The sequence below is a fragment of the Ostrea edulis genome, chromosome 2, assembly GCF_947568905.1.
Source record: "Ostrea edulis chromosome 2, xbOstEdul1.1, whole genome shotgun sequence".
In the NCBI taxonomy this organism is placed as follows: domain Eukaryota; kingdom Metazoa; phylum Mollusca; class Bivalvia; order Ostreida; family Ostreidae; genus Ostrea; species Ostrea edulis.
Window position 1 is genome coordinate 91,979,987 of NC_079165.1, and position 25,954 is coordinate 92,005,940.

General features: G+C 36.3%; 1 protein-coding gene and 1 long non-coding RNA gene across 5 annotated transcripts in view; both read right to left on the bottom strand.

The window, feature by feature from the left end:
• Positions 1 to 25,954, bottom strand: part of LOC125681394 (protocadherin Fat 3-like) — a 36,369-nt gene continuing 10,415 nt past the window's right edge. Inside the window, exons 6-17 of one of the 3 annotated variants that reach the window (XM_056155479.1) lie at positions 25,249 to 25,422; positions 24,008 to 24,123; positions 23,214 to 23,394; positions 17,056 to 17,217; positions 16,622 to 16,765; positions 16,396 to 16,518; positions 15,686 to 15,868; positions 14,808 to 14,998; positions 12,695 to 13,049; positions 12,048 to 12,444; positions 10,565 to 10,605; positions 1 to 1,667 (exon numbers count right to left, since the gene is read on the bottom strand). In XM_056155479.1, coding sequence (XP_056011454.1) covers positions 1,597 to 1,667; positions 10,565 to 10,605; positions 12,048 to 12,444; positions 12,695 to 13,049; positions 14,808 to 14,998; positions 15,686 to 15,868; positions 16,396 to 16,518; positions 16,622 to 16,765; positions 17,056 to 17,217; positions 23,214 to 23,394; positions 24,008 to 24,123; positions 25,249 to 25,422 — 2,138 coding nt within the window. In that variant the 3' untranslated portion in view covers positions 1 to 1,596. Of the gene's footprint in view, positions 1,668 to 10,564; positions 10,609 to 12,047; positions 12,445 to 12,694; positions 13,050 to 14,807; positions 14,999 to 15,685; positions 15,869 to 16,395; positions 16,519 to 16,621; positions 16,766 to 17,055; positions 17,218 to 23,213; positions 23,395 to 24,007; positions 24,124 to 25,248; positions 25,423 to 25,954 lie in introns of all 3 variants that reach the window. The other 2 variants (XM_056155478.1, XM_056155480.1) reach the window with 2 other exon arrangements.
• LOC130051975 (uncharacterized) lies at positions 6,036 to 9,478 on the bottom strand. Of its 2 annotated transcripts, XR_008800269.1 has the most exons (3): positions 7,466 to 9,478; positions 6,417 to 6,501; positions 6,036 to 6,282 (listed from the first exon to the last, which is right to left on the bottom strand). It is a non-coding gene; the product is annotated as an uncharacterized LOC130051975 (long non-coding RNA). The 2 variants fall into 2 exon arrangements; XR_008800268.1 differs by lacking the exon at positions 7,466 to 9,478 and having other exon boundaries at positions 6,417 to 7,183.

A 25,954-nucleotide genomic window follows, 5' to 3' on the forward strand; every position in this document is an offset into this window, starting at 1 on the left:
TTCAATTTCTTATTCTCTTTGTTTAAAACTGCAACAATGAATATACGAATAAATTAAGATTCGACGGTTTAAAACGCTGTTTTTGAAATTCATCTGGGTAAATCACATTATTGAAATTATTACATAAAACATGCACATTTCAGAAAATCAATGGGAAAATATGAAGGAAATATGATAGAGGACGAGCTAACAAATATTTGTTCCTAATCTAGCAGGGCCCATTTACAATGGGACGATTTCAATATAAGGTTTCAATGAATGTAAACAATAGACATTGCTTTTAATAGATAGATAAATAACAATGAATAATCGAGGAATCTAGCAGGGCCCATTTACAATGGGATTATTTCAATATAAGGTTTCAATGAATGCAAACAATAGACATTGCTTTTTAATAGATAGATAAATAACAATTAATAATCGAGGATTAAGGAAATAGGAAAATGAATGCATTTGTTATAATTCTTTGTTATTCCAAAACAAAATAACTTCAATTTCTAATAAAGATTTTGGGAGGTCAAAAGTCATGACTTTATATACAGGTGCAACAAGAATATATCGATGACTTATCAAGATAGTATATTATATTTGTAATATCTGAACCACGTTAGGCTTCATTGCGAAACACAAGTCGGCGTCCCTTCGAATGACCTCTCATTTTACTTCGTTTCACCCGATCATCTCAAATACACAGTTAAATACGACGAAAACTTTCTTTCATAGTAAATTTAAACAAAACTTCATGGTCACGACATGCATAAGTTCACCATTTCATGGTAAAACTTTACATCTAGGTCACCGCGTCTTCGTCATGGTGTACAACGGCTGTTTAGTGTCATATTTTTAAAATTGTTGTCTCAATCACATACATAATAAATAGCGTTAACCATCTTTATGTAGCTATGAAGTGGGGCGGTAGGTGATAAAATCCATTGAAAAGGCCTTCGGATTTTACAGAATTTGATCATATGACTATCATACTTCATATCATAACGAATATTTGTTTCTATATTCCAGGATAAGGTCAGAATGAAGTGAGATGATAGCATCATGGCACCACATCTATTACACGGGATTCCCTGATGGTCAGCAGGTTTATGCATGTGCAGACACGTGGAGCTGGATAGTTAGAAAAAGGTACGTTATAACTTTCGAATGAAAGTGCATGGTAGTGACTTATGATCATAGGCTTTCAAAATCATACAGATTAAAGACCATTAGAATGTAACCTGATGTTGGTACATTTCAAAGATTATTATAATGATATGATAATAACTTAATCAGGATGATACGACAACATATGCTATTTCTTTTATGATAATGGAATGCCATGTCAAAAATAAAGAAAACAGAAGGAAAAAGAATTGAAAAACAGGCACAGAGAAAGTCTACTATCTCCATTTATCTTCTTTTTTCATCCCACAAACATTTATGAAGTCATTAAGAAGATCGAATGCTGCACATGTGTTTCCATTACTCCGGTGTTTAGCTAGGATTAAATGTGTTTCCATTACTCCGGTGTTTAGCTAGGATTAAATGTGTTTCCATTACTCCGGTGTTTAGCTAGGATTAAATGTGTTTCCATTACTCCGGTGTTTAGCTAGGATTAAATGTAGCCTCTGTTCTCCATGCCTGCCATGTCTCAAAAGTTGCTGGAGTTTGAACATCTACAAATATCGTAATCAAATGAGATCAGAAGATATATATATATATATATATAAACTAACAAACAAGTTGATAATGCGGGGGTTTCAACAGTCTCGTTTAAAGTCAGCATTTCGCGAATTGTATGGTCGTTATAACAATCTAGTGTGTCATTGCAACCTATCATTGGGTCAAATGCTGTCTGACGTGTTTCATACCGATTGTTATGCCGTTTTAGCACACTATTTTGACTGTGGATGTCTCTTTCTCTCTCTCTCTCTCTCTCTCTCTCTCTCTCTCTATATATATATATATATATATAAGGTGAAGATAACAATGATCAATCTCATAACCCCCTATCAGCAAAACAAAATAGAGAGCCATCCACAATCAAAATAGTGTGCTAAAACGGCATAACAATCGGTATGAAACACGTCAGACAGCATTTGACCCAATGATAGGTTGCAATGACACACTAGATTGTTATAACGACCATACAATTCGCGAAATGCTGACTTTAAACGAGACTGTTGAAACCCCCGCATCATCAACTTGTTTGTCAGTAGCCTGCTTCGATTTAAAAACTGATACGCAGAACAAGCTCTTACGTATCGAATCAATTGGGAGAAATAAATATCCTATACAGGTGATAATGGAATATTGCTACATAAATATGGGAAGTTGAGAATAGAGAAGCTGAAATCATCTCGCTTATCATAACGTTGAGTTGTAGTTTGTTGTTGATATCGATTTTCAATAAAATATCTAATTATGAAGCACGAGTGGATGTCTCTGTGGTGTCTTTTATTTCGAGTTGATATGGATGAAAAGTGAAGATAGCGAACAGTGATCAATCTCACAACTCCTATAATCAATACAAAATAGAGGCTTGGGCAAACACGGACCCCTGGATATATAGGTGGGATTAGGTGCCTAGGAGGAATAGGCAATCCCTGTCGATCGGTCACATTCGCCCTATATCTTGATCAGGTAAACGGAGTTATACATGGTCAAATATCAAATCAAATCGACATGACTGAAAATCATTTTCTTTAAGAGGATCGTACAAGACACACACTGCATTTGAAATATACTAGGCAAATAAGGAAACAATACAACGTAATATTCAGTTAAAACAAGAGATACTGTGAGCAATGCTCACTAAGAATACCCCCCGCTTACCCCAATCTCCCAAAGGGTGTTGGTAATAGGTATAAACTACCTCTTTTCTGAGTGTAAAAAACAAATGGCATGACAAACTGAACCATATTGCTACTTCGATGTCCAGTGCGCGTGACCTTTGACCTTTTGATCCCAAAATCGATAGGGAACATCTTTATCCCATGGGTAGTCCATATATATGATATGGTGACTGTAGGTGGAAAGGATAACGCTTTAGAGCCCGGAAACCATATTGCTACTTCGATGTCCAGTGTGCTTGACCTTTGACCCCAAAATCCATAGGGAACATCTTCATCCCATGGGTAATTCATATGTACGATATGGTGACTGTAGGTGGAAAGGATAACGCTTTAGAGCCCGGAAACCATATTGCTACTTCGATGGCCAGTGCGATTGACCTTTGACCTTTTGACCCCAAAATCGATAGGGAACATCTTCATCCCATGGGTAGTCCATATATATGATATGGTGACGGTAGGTGGAAAGGATAATGCTTTAGAGCCCGGAAACCATTGCGTCTACAGACGGACGGACGGACAGACAGACGGACAACCCGATTCCAGTATACCCCCCACAACTTGTTGCGGGGGGTATAATTATTGTGGACTTAGATGATATATATTTTGTTTACTAATGTACTCTTTCATAATCATCAGATGATTAGGGGTACGCTAAAAGGTGGCATAACATTTATACACGTCATTCCAACGTTTGTCAATTTCCGTAAACATGCCGATTACTTTAACCCATTACTGTTTTTCGATTTCACGACGGTCTTTAAATGTCCGGTTTAATTGCGTCAACAAAGCGTGATTTAAGGTAGAGATTGATAGGTTGATGCTAAAAAAATTAACCATTGAATTTTTTTTATTTTGATATATGTTTATGATGAAGCTTCGATATAAAACATAATAAAAAATCAATGTAGGTAATCGACCTTGTTTTTGAGAAATATGGCGATTTTAATAACACCTTCCTTAGTCCTTGTAAAGCGTAAAATGTGAAGAAAAATAAGTAGAGAGCAATATACAAATAGAGCTGTAACATTTTTATTGTAAAAAGGATCATAACTTGTCATATATGGTTCCAAACAACCTTTCACATAATTGTATATTACACATCAATTTCAAGTTCAGCAATCATTATTAACATGCAACAACATTACTTCAACAGAGCTACATTGGCTAATTACCTTAAAACAGTGCACAATATTTGGACACAGGGTCATACCTTTGCTTAAGCTGCAAAAATATTACCCATCAAATTTCTTATTTTATTTCATTAAGTGGTCAGTCTATTAGTAAGTAAAATATATGAAAAAAATTATACACCATAATGGGGTTCAATATGGAACTAGCAAAAAATTCCTAACCCCACCCCCTTTTTACAAACTACACATTTTCGTAAGAAAAAGGGTTATTAAAAGATGTTGTAAACAATCCATCAAAAACAGCTTGCTGAAATTCGAAGATTCTTTGTAATACCTTTTTTAAATTAATAAATATAATACAGAAAGTATGTATTTCAAATTTTAGCTTATATTTTGTTGTAGTTCTCGTTGTTGACCTTTGTGCACTTACACTCAGAATATAGATTTATCATATGTCATCATATTTGATGATTAATATCAAGAGTTTTCCCAAATAAAAATCCCCACAAAAAATTGAAATACAATTTATATTTGTTAAAACAAATGTCTCCATTACAACCCAACCCCTTTAATATACTACATGGTATGGAGGAGAAAGAATGAGCAGGAACATAGACGTCATGAATTGCACTCGGCGCATTGAGAAGAAAGATTCAGCCAGCAGAGATAAACTACTGATCTTTTTCTAACTTAAAACGTTTAAGCATTCCCAAATTACCTCTTTGAAAATTGAACATGACAATAAGGTTTCTATAAGCTATTTCAGGGGCGGATCAGGAATTGAAGTTGGGGTGGGGGGGTGCAACTGTATGAGGCAGGGGTCTTGGGGCCACCTTGAAGGGGGGGGGGGATTCCCCAGGAACTCCTGGATTTTGCAGATTTTATAGGGCTTAAAATATGTCTCCTATGTAGTCATTTTTATTATTTTCTGTCATTTCTAATAAGGTGAAATTAATAAAATAACGCAAATTTTAAGGGTTTTTGGAAAAAATAGCAGTTCTCCCACTAAAAGTAATTCAATAAATCAAAAGATTTTGTCAGACATTTATTTCTCTGAGAGTGGAGGAAATTATGGCTTCTTTTATTGTAGATATTTCTCTAAACAAGAGACCACGATTTACTTTAAACTTGAAAATTTTAGGGGGGCTCGCGCCGGTTGCCCCCCCCCCCCCCTCCCCACCCCTTATATCCGCCAATGCATTTATGTATGTGCTCTTGCAATTGACCTTTTTGCACTCACAATGATTGCATTAATACTTAGTTATTTTTCATACATTTTTTTTTTATAATAACGAGACACGATTACCTATTATAAGAAATTGATATGATTATACAGCATAATGCACCAAATATGTTTAAATAGGCCTAACAACTTTATATTTAATATCAATGGAAAGATTTCCACCCAATCAACCCATGGATTGATTGATTGTATCTTGTTTAACGTCTCTCTCGAGAATTTTTTACTCATATGGAGACGTTACCAAGACCGGTGAACGGCTTTAAATTTAGGCCTTTGCTCGGCGCTTACGGCCATTGAGCAGTGAGGGTTCTTTAACGTGCCACATCTACTGTGACACTGGGCATCCGTTTTGAAGGTCATCTCCGAGGACCAGTGACATTCACACCTGATGCTGAGCGTTTGGCAATGGAACTGTCACTACCTGTTTCAACAACTCAGGTCTGTCGCGGCCGGGATTCGAATCCTGGCCTTCCGCATGCGGGGCGAACGCTCTAACCTCTAGACCACCACCGCGGCTCGACCCATTGATCTCAAGGCTCATATCAGCTATCTTGCTCTCACAAATATATATGTCTCTTCATAAGTTTATGAGTCCTACTTGTAGTCTCACACTGAAACAAAAACTCGCTTGGATAACTTAGAATGCATGCATATTGCATTCACAGTATATATGCACTGTGTGTGTAAGGGGGGTGGGGGTAGAAAATGAGAAATTTAAACACATTGATTAAAGTTATAAAATTGGTGTTTTACTTTCATTTAGAAATGTTTACTGAATTTGATATATCAAAAACTTAGAATAATCAACAATGACACTTCCTCTATATTTATTCAATATTATTGTCTTAAAAAAGACATGTAATACATGAGTACATGTACTTGTTTTCCATTAAATTCACACTTTAGAATAGTATGTTGCACAATATATCCATTGCTCTGGGCTCACAAATACATTATTGATTCTATCCAAGTTCCACATTTTGCAGAAGTTCTTGAATTTTCTCTGTAACCTGTAAAGTTGTGGGGTCCAGGGGATATGACATCATCAATGTAAATGAAGTACCTGTTATAAAAAATATATTCTGTATATTCAAATATTGAAAAAAAGATGAATATCTAATATACTAAGAATTGTCTTTATAAATGTCTGGTGTTAAAATGAAAAATTCTATCTTACTAAGATAGAAAATATTGTACCTTTCTTGGTGATTTTCATGGCAAATTGCTGTTGAAGTTGTTGGCTGGAAGCCCATTTCAACTTGCACTGGTCCTTAGGATGATGCTTAGAAAAAAATCATCATAATTGATATTTGCACAGTCAGTATTAATCATTAATTATACTGTGTCAGACAATGTCAATTTTAAAATTGTGTGTCTCAATGCATGTTCAGTGAACTTTAAAATGCTGATATATTGAAAATTACACACATAACATGTATTTTATTATGTTAATTTTTAAAATCTTGTCTGAAATCAGTATTACATATGTAACACTACATGTATGTTAAATGTGTGCAGTGCAGCAATGTGAACTCTTGCAGTAGTAGTACATCTGCATGATTGTTATTTATTTCATATTGTTATAGTTACCTTCTATTTAAACTGTACATACGGTATTACCCTCCCACCCCCGGGTCCTTAATGAGGTGAATAAACATCATAATTATCATATTACAATATGAGATGACAGATATGTTTTCATAAACTGCCAGTTCATTCTAATAATATCAAAACAAGTCAACTCTAGATTTATCAGACCTGTCTCCTTTACGGAGTGTGGGTCAAGAGAAGGACATACATATCTTATTTTCATACAAGACATTTATTTGCCTATGAGGGAGGCTTGTGATTTTACAAATATTTTAAATAAAGTTTTGTAGACCTACATGCTTGTATGAAACATGAAACCCCAGATTTGAAATATCTCTTAGGTCAATGAAATTTCAAGATACTATAAGTACTATCATTTATAAGAAATAGAATTTTAGTGCAACACTCCCCCCCCCCCCCCCCCTTAAACTTGTGAGAGCCCTATTTTTTTTCAAATCTGGCATATACATGACATCCATTTACAATTACATGCACATGTAGGAGTTATATTTTGGGCACATATGGAATACATAAATGCACAAAAAATGAAACAGCTCCAAGTTGTGCGTTTATAGATGTTATTATAAAATCGCGTTGTGAAATAGCAGAGGAAAAGTGGGTTGAATACAAATTCAATTTGCCTTTTTTTCACTTACCAAACGAAATTATGATTTCGTTGTCCACGTTGAATGCATCCATCGAATTCCTCTTCTCAGAAGAAACTTTGTTTAAACTCTCAATGACTACATAAACAGTATTGAAACTCACGCTACATCAACAACTTTGTTTACGTAGCGCAGCTATGCATGGTGGTGAATTTCGTGAGGTAAAAAGTGCCATTCTGCACGGACGAAACATTTAGTCCACTATTATTACATTGACGTATTCCTAATCTAAACTATGGCCAAATTTCTCTATCTTTCGTCGAGACGACCCTCTCAATCATCGATTCAGTCACAGCAACAACTTGTACTTTCGGAACCCCTTTTTGTTTTTCAACTACTCTATGGAGATGTACGGAATTCCGAAAAATAATTTCACGTGAAAATACACGATTTTTACTGATCACGTGGTTGCTATCGGTCTCTACCTTAATTCATCGTCGCTCTCCGTTTACCTACCGTGGGACACAACGCCAGTATTTTCGCTGGGAAGTGTGCCTTGGCTTCTATATGCGATTGGTCGTTTTACCATTCCTTATTGCCATATTCAACCAATGATAAAGCCCCTTATTTCCAGTCCTCGGGAGCATAGAATAGCATGCTTTCCAAGCGAAGATTTTGATTACGTTTAAGTTGGACAAGTTGCAAAACTTTCAGCGAGATGCTTTATGTGCATTGTTGAAGCGGAGGTTGTATTTGTGTCTATAAAGACAGGGCAGGAAAAAGCCTGTGTTATCAAGCGTTTACTACTGCGCGCACGAGTCTATGTACAGGTTTACATGTTCAGCACTCGTAGTCTCGCCAATTTTATCCACCATACGTGAGCAATGTGTTTTTAACGGACTTCGTATTTCATCAATTCATATAGGTATGTCCAAGACACACCAAATCGATCTACAACATCAATATGGTACATCCCTGCCTGAACCATCCCAAATGCTCTATTTTGCTCATGCGTACTTAAACGTGGCATTATTTCACAACAATTTCGAGAGCACAATTAAATCCATCGTCGGGAACCCACGGTCGATTGCTTTCTGTATACAACCCCGATATCTTCGCATAACTCATTAAAATGCATGACCTTACGTGAGCTATCGAGGACCATTGGGAATCACCGTAAGTATTCCCGTAACTTATAGTGTCAGCTGTAATGGCGGCGCCCATGAAAATGTGTGTGTTTTGTTGTGCCACTATCAAACATATATAGATGAAAACTTCAGATTTGGCACCCAAAATGGCTGCTTACTTTGGCTAATACTTCACTTTCAGAAATTCTGGATCCGACTCTGGTATGTTATTATCATCACTGCTTCATGGCACGTGAATAAAATTAGTCATGCATGATACGATTTAAATATTATATGCAAATTTAAATTAAAATATGGGCTTACAATCCCGTTCACATGCCAATGTCTGCCTGCTACTGTTACAGGAAACCAGGCGGCTGGTAGGCACAGCAGCAAAATTTCTACCCAAACGGTAAATAATCGTCTGAAGGAGGTAGGGTTACGCTCAAGACGCCCAGTAGTTGGACTCATGCTTACACGACGTCATCGTACAGCACGCTTACGCTGCGCCAATGCACGTATATTCTGGAACCGTATTCGGTGGCAAAATGTGTTGTTTAGTGATAAAATCTCGGTTTCTTCTTCGTTGTAATGATGGAAGGATAAGAATCTATCGATGGCAAAACGAGCGATACCTTGACGCTTGTATGCATGAAAGCAATATGTTTGGTGGTAGGGGCGTAATGGTCTGGACAGAAATTACACATTGTGGACGCAGAGAGCTAAAGATGATGAGGGAAGTCATACTGGAGTCCGTTATCGAGACAAGATCCTATCTCCTATAGTGGAAATCACCACACGTTTCAGCAGGACAACGCTCGATGTCACGTGGCGCACGTTTATATGGAGTATCTTGAACAGAATAACATTGACGGTCTGCCTTGGTCGGCTTTATCTCTAGACCTATGCCCAATTAAGCATTTCTAGGATGAACTTGAAAGATGGGTGCGCAGACGCAGACGTCCGAATCCACCGGAAACGACGGAACAGATACGAGCTGCATCGCTAGATTAGTGAAACAACATCGAACAGGCTCCAGTGCCAAGACTAATTGCGTCCACAAGGCACAGATAGAGAGCTGTGATAGACGCAAGACGCGGGCATACTCGTTATTAGTCTTTCAATTTTGCGTTCTGAGGCATCCACTTCATATGTAACCACTACATTTCATAAAAGTCAAATTTATAAATACATGTAAGCAATTGTTGTTTTGGTTCACCTTCTTGTTGATAAATGATGTTTTATACATTTACATTTCATACAAGGTATTTATGCATGCATTATAAATCCGGGCCTACGTCGTTAAAACAGGTAGTGACAGTTCTATTGCCAAACGCTCGGCATCAGGTGTGAATGTCACGGGTCCTCGGAGATGACCTTGAAAACGGATGTCCCATTTCACAGTAGGTGTGGCACACTAAAGAACCCTCACTGTTCAAGCGCCGAGCATAGGCCTCTTTGAAGCCCTTCACCGGTCTTGGTGAGTTCTCCATATGAATGAAAAATTCTCGAGCGAGACGTTAAGCAAGATGCAATCAATCAATGTAAAACTTATACGGTACCAATTTTGATGCACCAAGATTGCAATGAATTCTTAATTAAACATGACTGCCCTAAGTGATGAAATATTTTAATATAAAGCATAGATAAATTCATTATTATTGAGATAATTACTTCTGCCCCTGCCCGGAACTGAGCTCACATCCTGCGGAAACAAATCTCTCTCTCTCTCTTTATATATATATATATATATATATATATATATATATATATATATATAAAGCACAGAAAATTTCGCTTTATTAAGATACCCACTTCCGCCCCTACCCGGGGTTGAACTCACGACCTGCGGAACCAAATCTCCTAGCAGCGTGTAACCAACGCGCTAGATCGCTCGACCATCTAGGCAAGTCAAAAAAACTTGCTATCGATGACGATGGAATTCTCGCCACGCTGTCACACGCTACACGGTCATTGAGAATGGAAATGGAATACAGTTATAACTATCCACGTGAATACTTACATCGTACCGGAGACGGTTCTCTGGAGACAATTCGTCTTTTTCTGCTGAAACACAAGAATGGATTTGCTCACAATACACGTGAAGGTTTGTGTATAACATTCCACAAATAATCCTCATGAGATCAGTGAGGAGACAAATAAAATTAAAGTGAAATAGGGAATGATATTGTTTCATCAGCTAAAGTCAACAACTACCGGTACAATAATTAGCTGTAATTCACAATTGTAATTTCTTGCATTTGACAAGGAAAATTTGACTATTGACCGATGGACCTTTGGCTGATCCCGCAAAGGGGGACAATTAAAATTACCATTTGATATGTACAGACTGTTACAAACATGAAAGGTGAAGATAACGAACAGTGATCAATCACTTATTCAAACGGTTCTTATTTCTCCTGTTTCGAAACCCCATACAGAGCCAGCCAAACGTGTGCTAGAAATTTTTAGTAAAAATGTTATCCATTGAAAAGTCTTGTGCAGTCGATTCATCTGTATAATACGAATATCAACTTTGTTGGGGAGTGATAAATTGGTTGTTACGGCTATTTCAACGAAAAGAAATAATGATTGAATTGCACATTCGTCAACATTTGTAATATCGACTCATAGGTAAATCTCTAGTTATCGTATTTTCAAGAACCATGCTCCTTCGATAATGGAAGGTTTTATCTAATTTACTAACGTTTTTTTGAACATTGTTGTTAGATAAAAAAAAAAAACTTTTTGGATTTAGACAAATAGTTGTTTGCAAGATGTTCAAATGCTTACCATTCACAGAAGAAACACATGAAAATGATGCAACAAAGTGATGTAATGGGTTTCGATTTTGCCATGGAGAATTTTAACTATATTGTTAAATGATTTGATATGAGTACAAACTGTGATTCACTTTGGATGAAATCAAAATCGATGCTGAACATAACACCGAGACTAGCCTTTAAGAAATTGCATTTTAGAGGTAAATAAGCGACACATCTACAACCAAAGAAAATTAGTCACCGAATAATATACCCATCGATCACTGCCTTTAGAACAATAATTCACGTAACAAGGGTTGAATTTAGAATCTCATGTTCATAAAGCTTCTCTAGGCGACACTGGCCGCGTTATGAACGGATGTCATAGATCCAGTTAAAATCAATCCGAAGAGAGATATCTTTGGTTGTGGGTGGTTGAGTTTCCCTGACGGCCCTCAGTGAGCCTACTCTTTTTCGAAAATTATGAAAACGATCTTTTGCGTGCCAAGGGGGTTGTGATCCTGAACATGGGGCACCCTTTAACATCTCATCTGACGGTCATTGATTATGTTCGAGAAATTTTACAGGAATCCATCATGTTCTTGCGATTGCGTATTGACTTGTCCACTCTCTATTTTGTATTGCTTATAGGAGTTATGGGATTGATCAGTGTTCGTTATCTTCACCTTTCAAATTAGGTATCTGTTTAAAGTTGGACTAAACTGCCATGAAAATAAATCTTACGGTTTCCACTTCCTCTTCCGTCGACACATCTTTTCACATGACCTCTTGATACTATGAAAATCTGTATACCTGACAACGAGATATGTTATAAATAACAACAGACCAAACAAAAGCACCATGCACACCACAAACCAGGCCACGTTTCGCGTGTCCTCAAAGAAGGTCATATAGCGGTCAGTGGTGGTGGACACGGTGGTAGTTGTGGCAGCTGGAATCACCAGTGTTATTATGGCGGAGTCTGTGAGACCACCACCATCTGTGGCAGTAATGGTGACCGACAAAGTCGTTCCTGACGAGAATCCCCCCAGACTGGAGATTACTAAAAGATCGCCGGTGTTAGAAATCCCAAAGTAGTTACCGCCTGTTGATGATTGGTCTATTGTGTAGGTAATGTCACCTGAAATTCACATTGAATAGTAATACTGAGTCATGATCACATCAATAGATATATTGAAGAGGGAGACTTGTTCATTTATCCATTTCCATTAGTTTTATGCGAATCTTTCAGTGAAAACACACTTGAAATCAACATAGAAAAGCAGAGCAATGAACTTTCATAAAATGTTATGACTACTAAGCTAGTTGACTTTGAGTTGTTTGCAATCTTATACAAGCATCGGGTTAAAGTCACAATTCTGACACCATACCAAGCGTGCCAATGTCCCCATCCGTGGCGGGAAGACTGGCGATGATCGTACCGACGTCAGCTGTGGAGAAGGCATAGAACGAGTAGGAACTAGCGGTGAACGTGGGAGTGTTATCGTTAATGTTGTCGATGTTGACGTTTAGGGTAGCCGTGTCTGTCAGTTCGCCATCAGATACCGTCATTGTGCACGTTAATGACGTAGGGTTCCCGGTGTCGACATCATACTCGGTGCTTAATGTCACCAGTTTCGTTGTAGGATCCATAGTGAGCTGTGGGCAATTTTGAGAGTACGTCAGGGTAGCCCCTACATCGGGGTCACTCACCGAGAAAGGTGGAGTACCAATAGAAGATCCTGCCTAATTATAAAAAATTACAATGTTCAGAGGGTCATTATAATTCTGTATATTTAAAGAGAAACAACACACACAAAATTGTTATATTTTTGTCATTTCGAATTCCCAAAATTTCGGCTTGAGCATTACTGACGAGACATTATTTGCCGAAATGCGCATCTGGTGAATCAAAATTGGTACCGTATAAGTTTTACATTATAGATGGAAAATGAAGGGTAAAAACAATGATATTTGGATGTTGAAAACTTTCAACTTGAATTTAGTTAGTGAACAAATGTAATTTTTAGTAGACAGTAACTTGAAAAAATTAAAATCCCCTCTAGACTTGAACTTACGATTTATAGATCGGCAGTCCGACGCATCAGTCCTCTGAACTACCAATACGTACGGGAAGTAAAGTATAAAAGGTCATAGAATATATTGCTGATGTATATTTTCCATATATTATATTTCTCTACTTCCTTTTGTGTTTCTAAAGGAAGTCAACCATTAGTCCTCTCTGATAATCTCATTGATAAATGACAGGATTTACACATTGTAAAACTAGTACCCATTTAGGATTTGGATTTAGCTTTTAAACACCTGATCCCACCTCTGGTATATCCAGGTGTCCGTGTTTGCCCATTTCGTTATTTTGTATTCCTTATGGGAGTTAATAACATTGATCACTGTTCGTTATCTTCACCTTTCATTGATTATATCATGCTTGACAAAGCAGTTGTGGTGGCTCAGTAGTTAAAGCGTTTGTATTGAGAAGTCGTGGGTTCGAGCGCCGCCGCGTGTGTTTTGGTCGCGTCAATGAGATAGCCGGATGTTTCAGCGCAAAGACACTTCCGCCCAAAAATTGGACACTTCGACCTCAAAATTGGATACTTCAGCCCAAAGACATTTCTATCCATATTTTGTTTTCGTCCGAGACACATCGGTCTATTTTTTGGGGTAGAAAAAAATGACATATCTAAATGTCCAATTGAAGGCAACAGCAAGAGATTTTCTCTTCTCACGTAGAAGTTCTTGAATAAATTCTGCTTCATAGGAATACATAGGAACACATGTTGCATTTCTTATGTTTTCATCATTGGTTAATGTTACAAAATTGTTGTTTCCTAACTGTGTTCATAGTTTAGAAGTTATAGTACGGTTCCGTAGAAATTATTGTACAGCTAAGCCCCACCCCTGGAAGTTATTGTACGCTGGATTTATGCCAAAGGTTTTCTGTCTGATTTAAAGTATGGCTAAGATCAAAGGGAAAAGCACCGTGCCATGACTCAAGGCAAGGAAATAACATGGACGAAAGTGTCTCGGACAGAAAAAAAAAATTACATGTGCCGAAATGTCTTCGATCGAAATATCTTTGGGTCACAGTATCTCAAAAAGTTAGACCAAGGTGTCAAACGGTTTGGCCCGAAACGTCTGGGCCTAAGTGCACATGTCTTTGGACCTAAGTGCCTGACATTCACCCTTGGCATTTGAAAGTGAGAGTCGCGGGTCCTTCAAGTGAGACCTTAGAAACCGAGGTCAACTGTCATGGCTGTCTATTGAATGAAGACCCCTGCTACGGCCCTGTGTGCCATGCATAGGTATCAATTTGCTGCACTTCGCCTACAGCTGGTGATGTCTCAACATGGAGTATGGTTGGTTGGTTGTATATTGTTTAATGTCGCATTCAAGAATTTTTCACTCATATGGAGACGTCACCATTGCTGGTGAAGGGCTGAATGAAAAAAATAAAGCAAAATAATTAAATATGATAGAACGTACCGAACCTTCATTCCCTGTAATAGTGTAAGTGGAAAGGAGAAACGTTGGAGCCTCGTTTTGGTTGGTGATGGATATTGTTACGGTTCCACTGACCGAGGCTTGACCATCAGAAACATAGGTAGTCAATAAGAATGTCGTTGTTCCTACTGTCTCGAAGTCAATATTTGTGGATGTTGTTTTAATAGCACCGGCTTTAAAAGAACGCATTAACGCATCGTTTTAGTAAACTGTATTGTCTAGAATCATAAATGGATTGTGAGAAATATGAAAACATATCAAAATCATCAAAGACGTTTAAGCAATTAATTCATCTTAATAATTGTCAAATTCATGAAATTGATCAGCACGTTAATTATACAACTCTGCAGGTATAACTTGTATTCACCATATCAATTAGATCTGATGATCGATCGACTTACTGCTGGAACCATGAAACTGATAATTCAATATTAGTACTCTATTGTCATGATATTATCATCAACTGATAATTCAACACCATTACTCTATTGTCATTATATTATCATCAATTGATAATTCAACACCATTACTCTATTGTCATTATATTATCATCAATTGATAATTCAACACCATTACTCTATTGTCATTATATTATCATCAATTGATAATTCAACACCATTATTCTATTGTCATTATATTATCATCAATTGATAATTCAATACCAGTACCCTATTGTCATTATATTATCATCAATTGATAATTCAACACCATTACTCTATTGTCATTATATTATCATCAATTGATAATTCAATACCAGTACTCTATTGTCATTATATTATCATCAATTGATAATTCCAAATCAGTACTCTATTGAAACGAGTTTCTTTTTACCATGGAATAATATTCAATTACTGACTTACTGCTGGAGTCGATGGTGAAATAAAGATGTCCACTGGTCGGAGAAACGGTGTACGTCCATGTGTGCGTGTCCAGAGAATTGATGTCAGATTTGGTCACCGTGAAGATAGTGGTAGAGGCTGCTGTATTCTCAGGAACAGACACTGTTGTCGGCAGGTTGGTCACCACCGGCGGCGTGTTGGCATCTGTCAACAGATGATAAAAGCTGAGTCAGATTCCCGGCTAAGGTCATCATTACAATGTGTATAAACACTGCAATAGTTCAATACATTGGCCGTTGGAAACAGGATCTCAATTTTTTTTTAAAGGACCATGATTGTTAACAGTCCTGCATCGCGTAATATTTACATTTCCAATGTCTTTATAAACTATAATGACGTAGTTGTGAGCAGTGCGTGTATGCATCATATTAATATTGTACGTCTGTTCTAACGGCTGGGAATTCCAACAGGTATAAGATAAATTTCATTCTTGAAAATACATGAGAGTATAAACTGCAATACGTCATGCCGGCATACTTTTCATGGAGCACTAACGCGCTTTATGGAGTATGCCGTCGTGAATCATCACAACTTCTAAGCCATGTATTTTCAAATATGAAACTTGTTTCTGCATTGAAAACTGGAGTAGGTTTGTTAATCATTCTAACAGAACAGCTACATCAGAATAATGACGGAAGATTGAAACTCGTTAACATATGGCATACACTGACCTGTGATCTTAACGGTCAAACTTCGTGGTCCTACCAATGTGTGCCCATCATAAACGTAGATGTACATATCGTACGCCGTGTCATTGAGTCCTGCCAGGGTTTTGTCCACCAGAACGGCCCCGGCTACAAAAGCAAATGAACTAGTTACCTCGGTATACCCTTCAAAATATGCATTTACCACAATTATAAATTACATGTTAAATTCAAGTGAATGAAAAGTAATCACAATCATAGATCTTAAATGGACACGTGGAAGGAGTACACGTCATGTTGTAGAACAGCTGGTCGTTTTCCTGATCTGTTGACGTCACAGTAAACACTGTTGTACCAATGAAAGCTCCCGAGGATGCTATGTCTACGGAGTTGGCCGCTGTACATAATGTTAAGATACAGAAAATATATCAGATACAGTATGTTATGTCATTTTTTAGATCCTTAGGACTTCTCTTAAACCCCGAGGCATGTCTACGGGTTATGGAAGAAAATAATTTGTATGCTGTTAAACTTGTTTTCGTCAACATATATACCCAACACCATTGGAATTCTGTCGTGAAATTCAACAGACTTCATAGTGTTCCAAGAAAAAGATTATTTACATTTTACCTCTTATATCAAATAGTTCTTTTTAATCCATTACACCTTTAATGGACTATGACGTACTTGATGGCAGGTTTGTGATGACAGGTGCCTGGTTGCGGAGAACATAAATGGTGAAGGTCCCAGTGGTCGTCTCCTTGGTGTCAGTACAGCTTACATCGGCAGTATACGTTTTGTCGGTATCGTAGTCCAGTCCAGCGCCTGCCCGTAAACTGATGGCGTAATCTGAACAGACATTTAACAAATAAAATGCATTGTGTTCTGATATCAAGAATGGACTACACAAATCAAAGTACTGATAGGAGTTGATTTGATTTAGATTTGCACCCGATGCTTCTGGGATTGAGAATTATTACAGAACAATAGAGAAGTACACTCAAAAGTCATAACGTTAAGCATAAACATATTTAGTGTCTTTATAACAATCAACGCGCAATTGTTTATGTCTATAGACAGTGGTAAGTTGTCTGGATTGTATTTTACTAATCCAACATACCATATACTCTTACAACATAGCATATACTCTTACAACATAACATATACTCTTACAACATAACATATACTCTTACAACATAGCATACTCTTACAACATAACATATACTCTTACAACATAGCATATACTCTTACAACATAGCATATACTCTTACATAACATTATAATCTTACAACATAACATATATTCTTACAACATAGCATATACTCTTACAACATAACATATACTCTTACAACATAACATATACTCTTACAACATAACATATACTCTTACATAACATTATAATCTTACAACATAACATATACTCTTACAACATAGCATATACTCTTACAACATAGCATACTCTTACAACATAACATATACTCTTACAACATAGCATATACTCTTACAACATAGCATATACTCTTACATAACATTATAATCTTACAACATAACATATACTCTTACAACATAGCATATACTCTTACAACATAGCATATACTCTTACAACATAACATATACTCTTACAACATAACATATACTCTTACAACATAGCATATACTCTTACAACATAGCATATACTCTTACATAACATTATAATCTTACAACATAACATATATTCTTACAACATAGCATATACTCTTACAACATAACATATACTCTTACATAACATATACTCTTACAACATAGCATATACTCTTACAACATAACATATATTCTTACAACATAGCATATACTCTTACAACATAACATATACTCTTACAACATAACATATACTCTTACAACATATACTCTTACAACATAGCATACTCTTACAACATAACATATACTCTTACAACATAGCATATACTCTTACAACATAGCATATACTCTTACATAACATTATAATCTTACAACATAACATATACTCTTACAACATAACATATACTCTTACAACATAGCATATACTCTTACAACATAGCATATACTCTTACAACATAGCATATACTCTTACATAACATTATAATCTTACAACATAACATATATTCTTACAACATAGCATATACTCTTACAACATAACATATACTCTTACATAACATTATAATCTTACAACATAGCATATACTCTTACAACATAACATATACTCTTACAACATAACATATACTCTCACAACATAGCATATACTCTTACAACATAGCATATACTCTTACAACATAGCATATACTCTTACAACATAGCATATACTCTTACAACATAGCATATACTCTTACAACATAGCATATACTCTTACAACATAACATATACTCTTACAACATAGCATATACTCTTACATAACATTATAATCTTACAACATAGCATATACTCTTACAACATAGCATATACTCTTACAACATAGCATATACTCTTACATAATATTATAATCTTACAACATAGCATATACTCTTACAACATAACATATACTCTTACAACATAACATATACTCTCACAACATAGCATATACTCTTACAACATAACATGTACTCTTACAACATAGCATATACTCTTACAACATAGCATATACTCTTACAACACAGCATATACTCTTACAACATAGCATATACTCTTACAACATAGCATATACTCTTACAACATAACATATACTCTTACAACATAGCATATACTCTTACATAACATTATAATCTTACAACATAGCATATACTCTTACAACATAACATATACTCTTACAACATAACATATACTCTCACAACATAGCATATACTCTTACAACATAACATGTACTCTTACAACATAGCATATACTCTTACAACATAGCATATACTCTTACAACATAGCATATACTCTTACAACATAACATATACTCTTACAACATAGCATACTCTTACAACATAACATATACTCTTACAACATAACATATACTCTTACAACATAACATATACTCTTACAACATAGCATATACTCTCACAACATAACATATACTCTTACAACATAGCATATACTCTTACAACATAGCATATACTCTTACAACATAACATATACTCTTACAACATAACATATACTCTTGCAACATAGCATATACTCTTACAACATAGCATATACTCTTACAACATAGCATATACTCTTACAACATAGTATACTCTTACAACATAACATATACACTTACAACATAGTATATACTCTTACAACATAGCATATACTCTTACAACATAGTATACTCTTACAACATAACATATACACTTACAACATAGCATATACTCTTACAACATAACATATACTCTTACAACATAACATATACTCTTGCAACATAGCATATACTCTTACAACATAACATATACTCTTCCAACATGGCATATACTCTTCCAACATAACATATACTCTTACAACATAGCATATACTCTTACAACATAGTATACTCTTACAACATAACATATACACTTACAACATAGTATATACTCTTACATCATAAGATATACTCTTACAACATAGCATATACTCTTACAACATAACATATACTCTTACAACATAACATATACTCTTACAACATAGCATATACTCTTACAACATAGCATATACTCTTACAACACAGCATATACTCTTACAACACAACATGTACTCTTACAACATAGCATACTCTTACAACATAGCATATACTCTTACAACATAACATATACTCTTACAACATAGCATATACTCTTACAACATAGCATATACTCTTACAACATAGCATATACTCTTACAACATAGCATATACTCTTACATAACATTATAATCTTACAACATAGCATATACTCTTACAACATAACATATACTCTTACAACATAACATATACTCTCACAACATAGCATATACTCTTACAACATAACATGTACTCTTACAACATAGCATATACTCTTACAACATAGCATATACTCTTACAACACAGCATATACTCTTACAACATAGCATATACTCTTACAACATAGCATATACTCTTACAACATAACATATACTCTTACAACATAGCATATACTCTTACATAACATTATAATCTTACAACATAGCATATACTCTTACAACATAACATATACTCTTACAACATAACATATACTCTCACAACATAGCATATACTCTTACAACATAACATGTACTCTTACAACATAGCATATACTCTTACAACATAGCATATACTCTTACAACATAACATATACTCTTACAACATAGCATACTCTTACAACATAGCATATACTCTTACAACATAGCATATACTCTTACAACATAACATATACTCTTACAACATAGCATATACTCTTACAACATAACATATACTCTTACAACATAGCATACTCTTACAACATAGCATATACTCTTACAACATAGCATATACTCTTACAACATAGCATATACTCTTGCAACATAAAATATACTCTTACAACATAACATATACTCTTACAACATAGCATATACTCTTACAAATACTCATTTAAAAAAAAGAATGTCACGACATTGATATTCTAGCACAAGAACATGTTTGAAAAACTTCACACATAACTTCATATATTCTTTCATTTTTGGTTAATGCTAATTTTCCCCTACAACTCCTCTTAAAGATTGACATGACTTACACAACCAAACAATTCCTCATTGCTTAAAGTGCAAGAACGTGTACTTAACTCTCAGAGATTTACCTATCTTTTATCTTTAAAATTGTGTATGATCTTACGTAAAATTTGAAATTCGATTCCTAGAGCTCTGTGCAAATCATCTAGGAACATCTCGACCTACATAACTTCGTAAGCATCGGCAAATGAGAATAGATTAGCTATAAGTTATTACATCTAAAAAATAGTTATGTGGTCTTAATTTTGCATATGAGAAAGATTGAAGAAAACGAAAAGTAATAAATTTCATAATTCCTGAAAGGAACACAAAATTAAGAGTTGAGGAAAGACGGAGTTATGTACTGTAACATATCAGAGGTTGATCAGGCGCCTAGGAGGAGTAAGCATCCCTGTTGACCAGTCACACCCGCCGTGAGTCATATCTTGATCAATAAACGCATTTGTGATTGTGTACAGGACTCCATGTCCCATTCCCCCTGCTTGTATTTTTAATGTTATTTCGGGTGTAGTTTTTTAAATAAAATATTCAACTTTATTTCAATGAAATACACACATCTCCCATAGAAACCGTTTTTGAAATGATATGTCACCAATCACAAGAGATGAATAAGGTATGCAATTCAGCCGGCTACATTTTAAAAAAAAAATGCTGAGAAATCCTATCAAAAAAAGTAATACTGATACAATGGTCATTCTAAATCTACTGGTGGTTTTTGGTATTATGTATTGCTAAATGGTGTGCAATAATTTCTTCAAGCCGTTCAATTGCATCGTTTTAATATCATCACCTACGGATGAGACCGTAAAAACCGAGGTCCCGAGTCATAGCAGGTGTGGCACAATAAAGATCCCTCCTTGCTCAATGGCCATAAGCGCCGACCATAGGTCTAAATTTTGCAGCCCTTCACCGACAGTGGTGACGTCTCCACATGAGTGAAAGATTCTCGAGAGGGATGTAACAATATACAATCAATCAATTATCAACTTCAACGAACGAAAGGTGTGGTGTTATTTACTACATGTACCGATGTTCTAACTTCTATTGTTACACACGAGGTACACGTGCTCTATCTGTCAATCAGCTGACACATGCTGCTTAAGAACTTGGTCGCGGCACACGGGAAAATGGGTAGTAAAATGTTTATTAAAACCCTGAAATTCTTTGGCGTGTGGTTTGAAAACAACAAAATATTTGAGTTTTTTCATCGATATTTGATTTAATTTATGACTGAAAGTTTGAAAAAGTTTAAACTGTTGTTTTCATACTAAAATGATTAAAATGAATTTACTGTCGAGCTCAGAATTTTTATCATTAAAATGGACAATGAATGCAGCCACTCTAGATAACATTGAATGTGGCGATTCATGATTTCTTCGGTTCGCTTCAATTTGACGCTAACACAAATCAGTTGACACTACTATCATTAGCTATTGTTTCCCGATTGCGGACACGTGTGTACCTGTATATTTTAATTTGAAAGGTACATGCAACTGCTATAGGATACCCAGAAACCGCAATTTCAAAGACACCGATTTTTTCAAGGCCCACGCTTTCAGTCTTGCGGGGCTCGTGTTTTTGACCTGTACTGTACATTATGATCGTTGATATTCTATCTGCGTGTAGGAATTTTTTGATATTGTTAAATATCGCTGTTGATATTAGATTTTGACTACTGATAACTCTGGTTACCTGATCAACAAGATATAGGGCTCACGGCGGGTGTGACCGGTAGACAAGGGGTGTTTACTCCTCCTACGCATCTGATCCCACCTCTGGTATATGTTTGCCCAACTCTCTATTTTGTTTTGCTTATAGGAGTTATGGGATTGATCACTGTTCGTTATCTTCACCTTTCAATGTATTTCTAGTGATATTTCGGTCGTTTTTCAAATAAGATACTCAATGGACAAACGGTAGAAATGTCAGTTTTACAGAAAACATGCATTTAAACGTGTAATATGTAAACGGTTTACGAACTATTTACTGCTAGTGCTAACATTACATCTGTTTGTAAAGAAGTGCTAAGGTCCACATTGCTTTGAGCCGAATTACTGCACAGAGGAGTTGATAAAATCAACGCCCAGGAAATTACTGAAATTGGTCGTGTTTAATATACTCAGTTTTTGTATCAAACATTCGATATTTTTTCTTCTGAGGATATATAATATGCTTACTCGATGTTCCTGCTGCGTATCTTAGATATAATGCTGTAAGAGTTGGAGTGACGCTGGTAATGGTACACGTGACCGTGTCGTCCAATGAGGCGTCAGTTACGTCGAGGACAATTAGCTGTGTCTCCACGCTCACATCCTCGCTGACTTCCACTGAGGCTGGTAGGTTGTTTATCACTGGAGGCTGAAGAAATGACACGTCAGGTTTTTGTCAGATGTGTATACATGTAGTTAGATGAGTTATGTCCAATACAAGCGGTACACTAATTTGGAACGTGATCATTTTCTTACAAGAAATTCATATGGCATTATAATCGCAGATACAATGTATCAAGTTCGAATGTCTGTATTCAAATATGTTATACATTTGTATGCTTCGGGGTTGAAATATGTTCATAATGACTTTTTAAATTGTTTATTTCCTTTGTAGTAATTTTACAAACTTACATGTTACGTATAAAATATTGAAAATTTGTTACATGTACATGCCACATTAACGAATATAACATTTGGTTTGTTGTTTGGTAAGAGAGCCAAGTGCCAAGCAAAGTGCTTCCTACATTATTTCTCTATTTTGTATTGTTTATAGGAGTTACGAGATTGATCACTGTTCGTTATCTTCACCCATCATTATGATCTACAACTTGTTCTTTTCGTGACACCTGATAAACTTCCGTTGTTGAGTGACATTACCATCTCTCTCTCTCTCTCTCTCTCTCTCTCTCTCTCTCTCTCTCTCTCTCTCTCTGAATTGTAACCGTATACTGCATTGCAATAATTAAGGAATAAGAACTTACAAAGTTTGTGACAGTGAGAGTAAATGTGTGATCGGCCAAATTACCACACAAATCAGTGGCTCTAAAAACAAACACTGTGTCTCCAATAGGTAGCTGCGAAACAGTGGAAAGGACACCTACAAAGAAAGTACAAGCTGATAAAAAATACCCTTCAAAGACTAAACATTCAATGCGAAATTACGGTAGTGGTCAATACTGGCCAGGTGAAACTTTAATATGACAAGCGATAAAATATCTCACAATGTTCAACATAAGATTTATGCAGTCTGAAAGTGAAAGAATGCCGATTGTCTTCATTAAAAATACGGATACTCCATGATGTTCTTCAGATTGCTGCAGGACGTAATACATGGGCCCTGAGGTCCACGCAGAAAATATAGAAGCGTGGTTAAACCGGTTGTTGTGTGACAAAATGAGCTTGCACATGCACTAGTGCTTGTTTAGAGGGGCTGGCAGTGCTTCTGACACAAGGAGAATTCAACAAAATGATCCGTATATTTTGTCAAAAAACGTTGTTAATAAAACAATTACATTCATTCATCTATACATGTACATACAAGATACAGTAGCCTATTCACTACACCAATGCTTAACAAACCAGGTACATGTATGTAATGTATTGTTTTCATATCATTGGTGAAATTGCACAGAACTATTGAAATGAAAAAATAGATATTTAAGCTTGTGGGCATCACTGTTTTTGTAAGATTTATATCACTGGATTAAGGTAGTTTGTTACCAGATTCATCGGTATACATGGATCATTAGATTAAGGTTGGTTGGTTGGTTGTATCTTGCTTAACGTCCCGCTCGAGAATTTTTCACTCATATGGAGACGTCACCATTGCCGGCGAAGAGCTGCAAAATTTAGGACTATAGATTCTCGGCGGTCATGGATGGATCTTTATCGTGCCACACCTGTTGTGCCGCATAACCTCTCATCCGAAGGACCGCCCCATTAAGTCGCCTCTTACGACAAGTAAGAAGTACTGAGAACCTATTCTAACCGGAACACATACGTTATAATCTAGACCGAATTGTGTTCCTTGTTGAATTTGAACTTTAAGGTCGAGACCAAATACAAGGGTGAGTCTAAATTCCTAGGTTAAAACTACAAGTATTTAACCGTGCGACATTTAACCTCGGACACGACAAACGTTCAGATTTCCACCAACCTGTTTTAAAGGGAGTCTTGTTATAGTACATAGATATGTTGAAGGAGAGATAGACAGAGAACGAACCTGTTGTGGGGTCAAAGCTGACTGCAGCATTCGCTGGGGTGGCAGACTGGAGTGAGAGGGTGAGTGTATCCCCAGGGTCTGTGGCTACCACTGTGAGGAGCGTGGTTCCCACGGTCGTGTCGTCAGTGACCGCTTTGGTGGTGTCCAGGCCAGCAGCAAATGTTGGAACTGCCCCTGTGAGTATCAGTGATGCATTTGAATTATGATTTTGATACCAAATGCAATCTGATTGCTTAACATTAGTTTTTACATTGAAGTTTCAATTATGTAAAACTGACATTGTTCTTCTAGACCGATTTTCAGTGCATTTGATCAGCACGATATACATTGTATAACATTGTAATATATGATTTATATTTGTTTCACCTCCAATAAAAACTTCACCTCTTATGAAAACACACCGGTAGCGGTAGGCCAGTGGTAGAACGTTCGTTTCGTAACCGGGAGGTCGTGAGTTCGAGCCCAGCTCGTCCCATGGCTGCTTCAAATCTAAGGCTTTAAAATAGGTGGTGATTGCTCCTTCGCCGAACGCTCGGCAATTAGGAATGACGAGTCTTTCGGATATGACATTAAAACGGAGGTCTCCTGTCGCTGCAGGCGTTGACACGATAAAAACCCTTACTGCTACGGCCCTCAGCGTAGGTCTAAATTTGTGGCACTTCACCTACAGCTGGTGAAGTCTCAACATGAGTGAAAAATTCTCGAC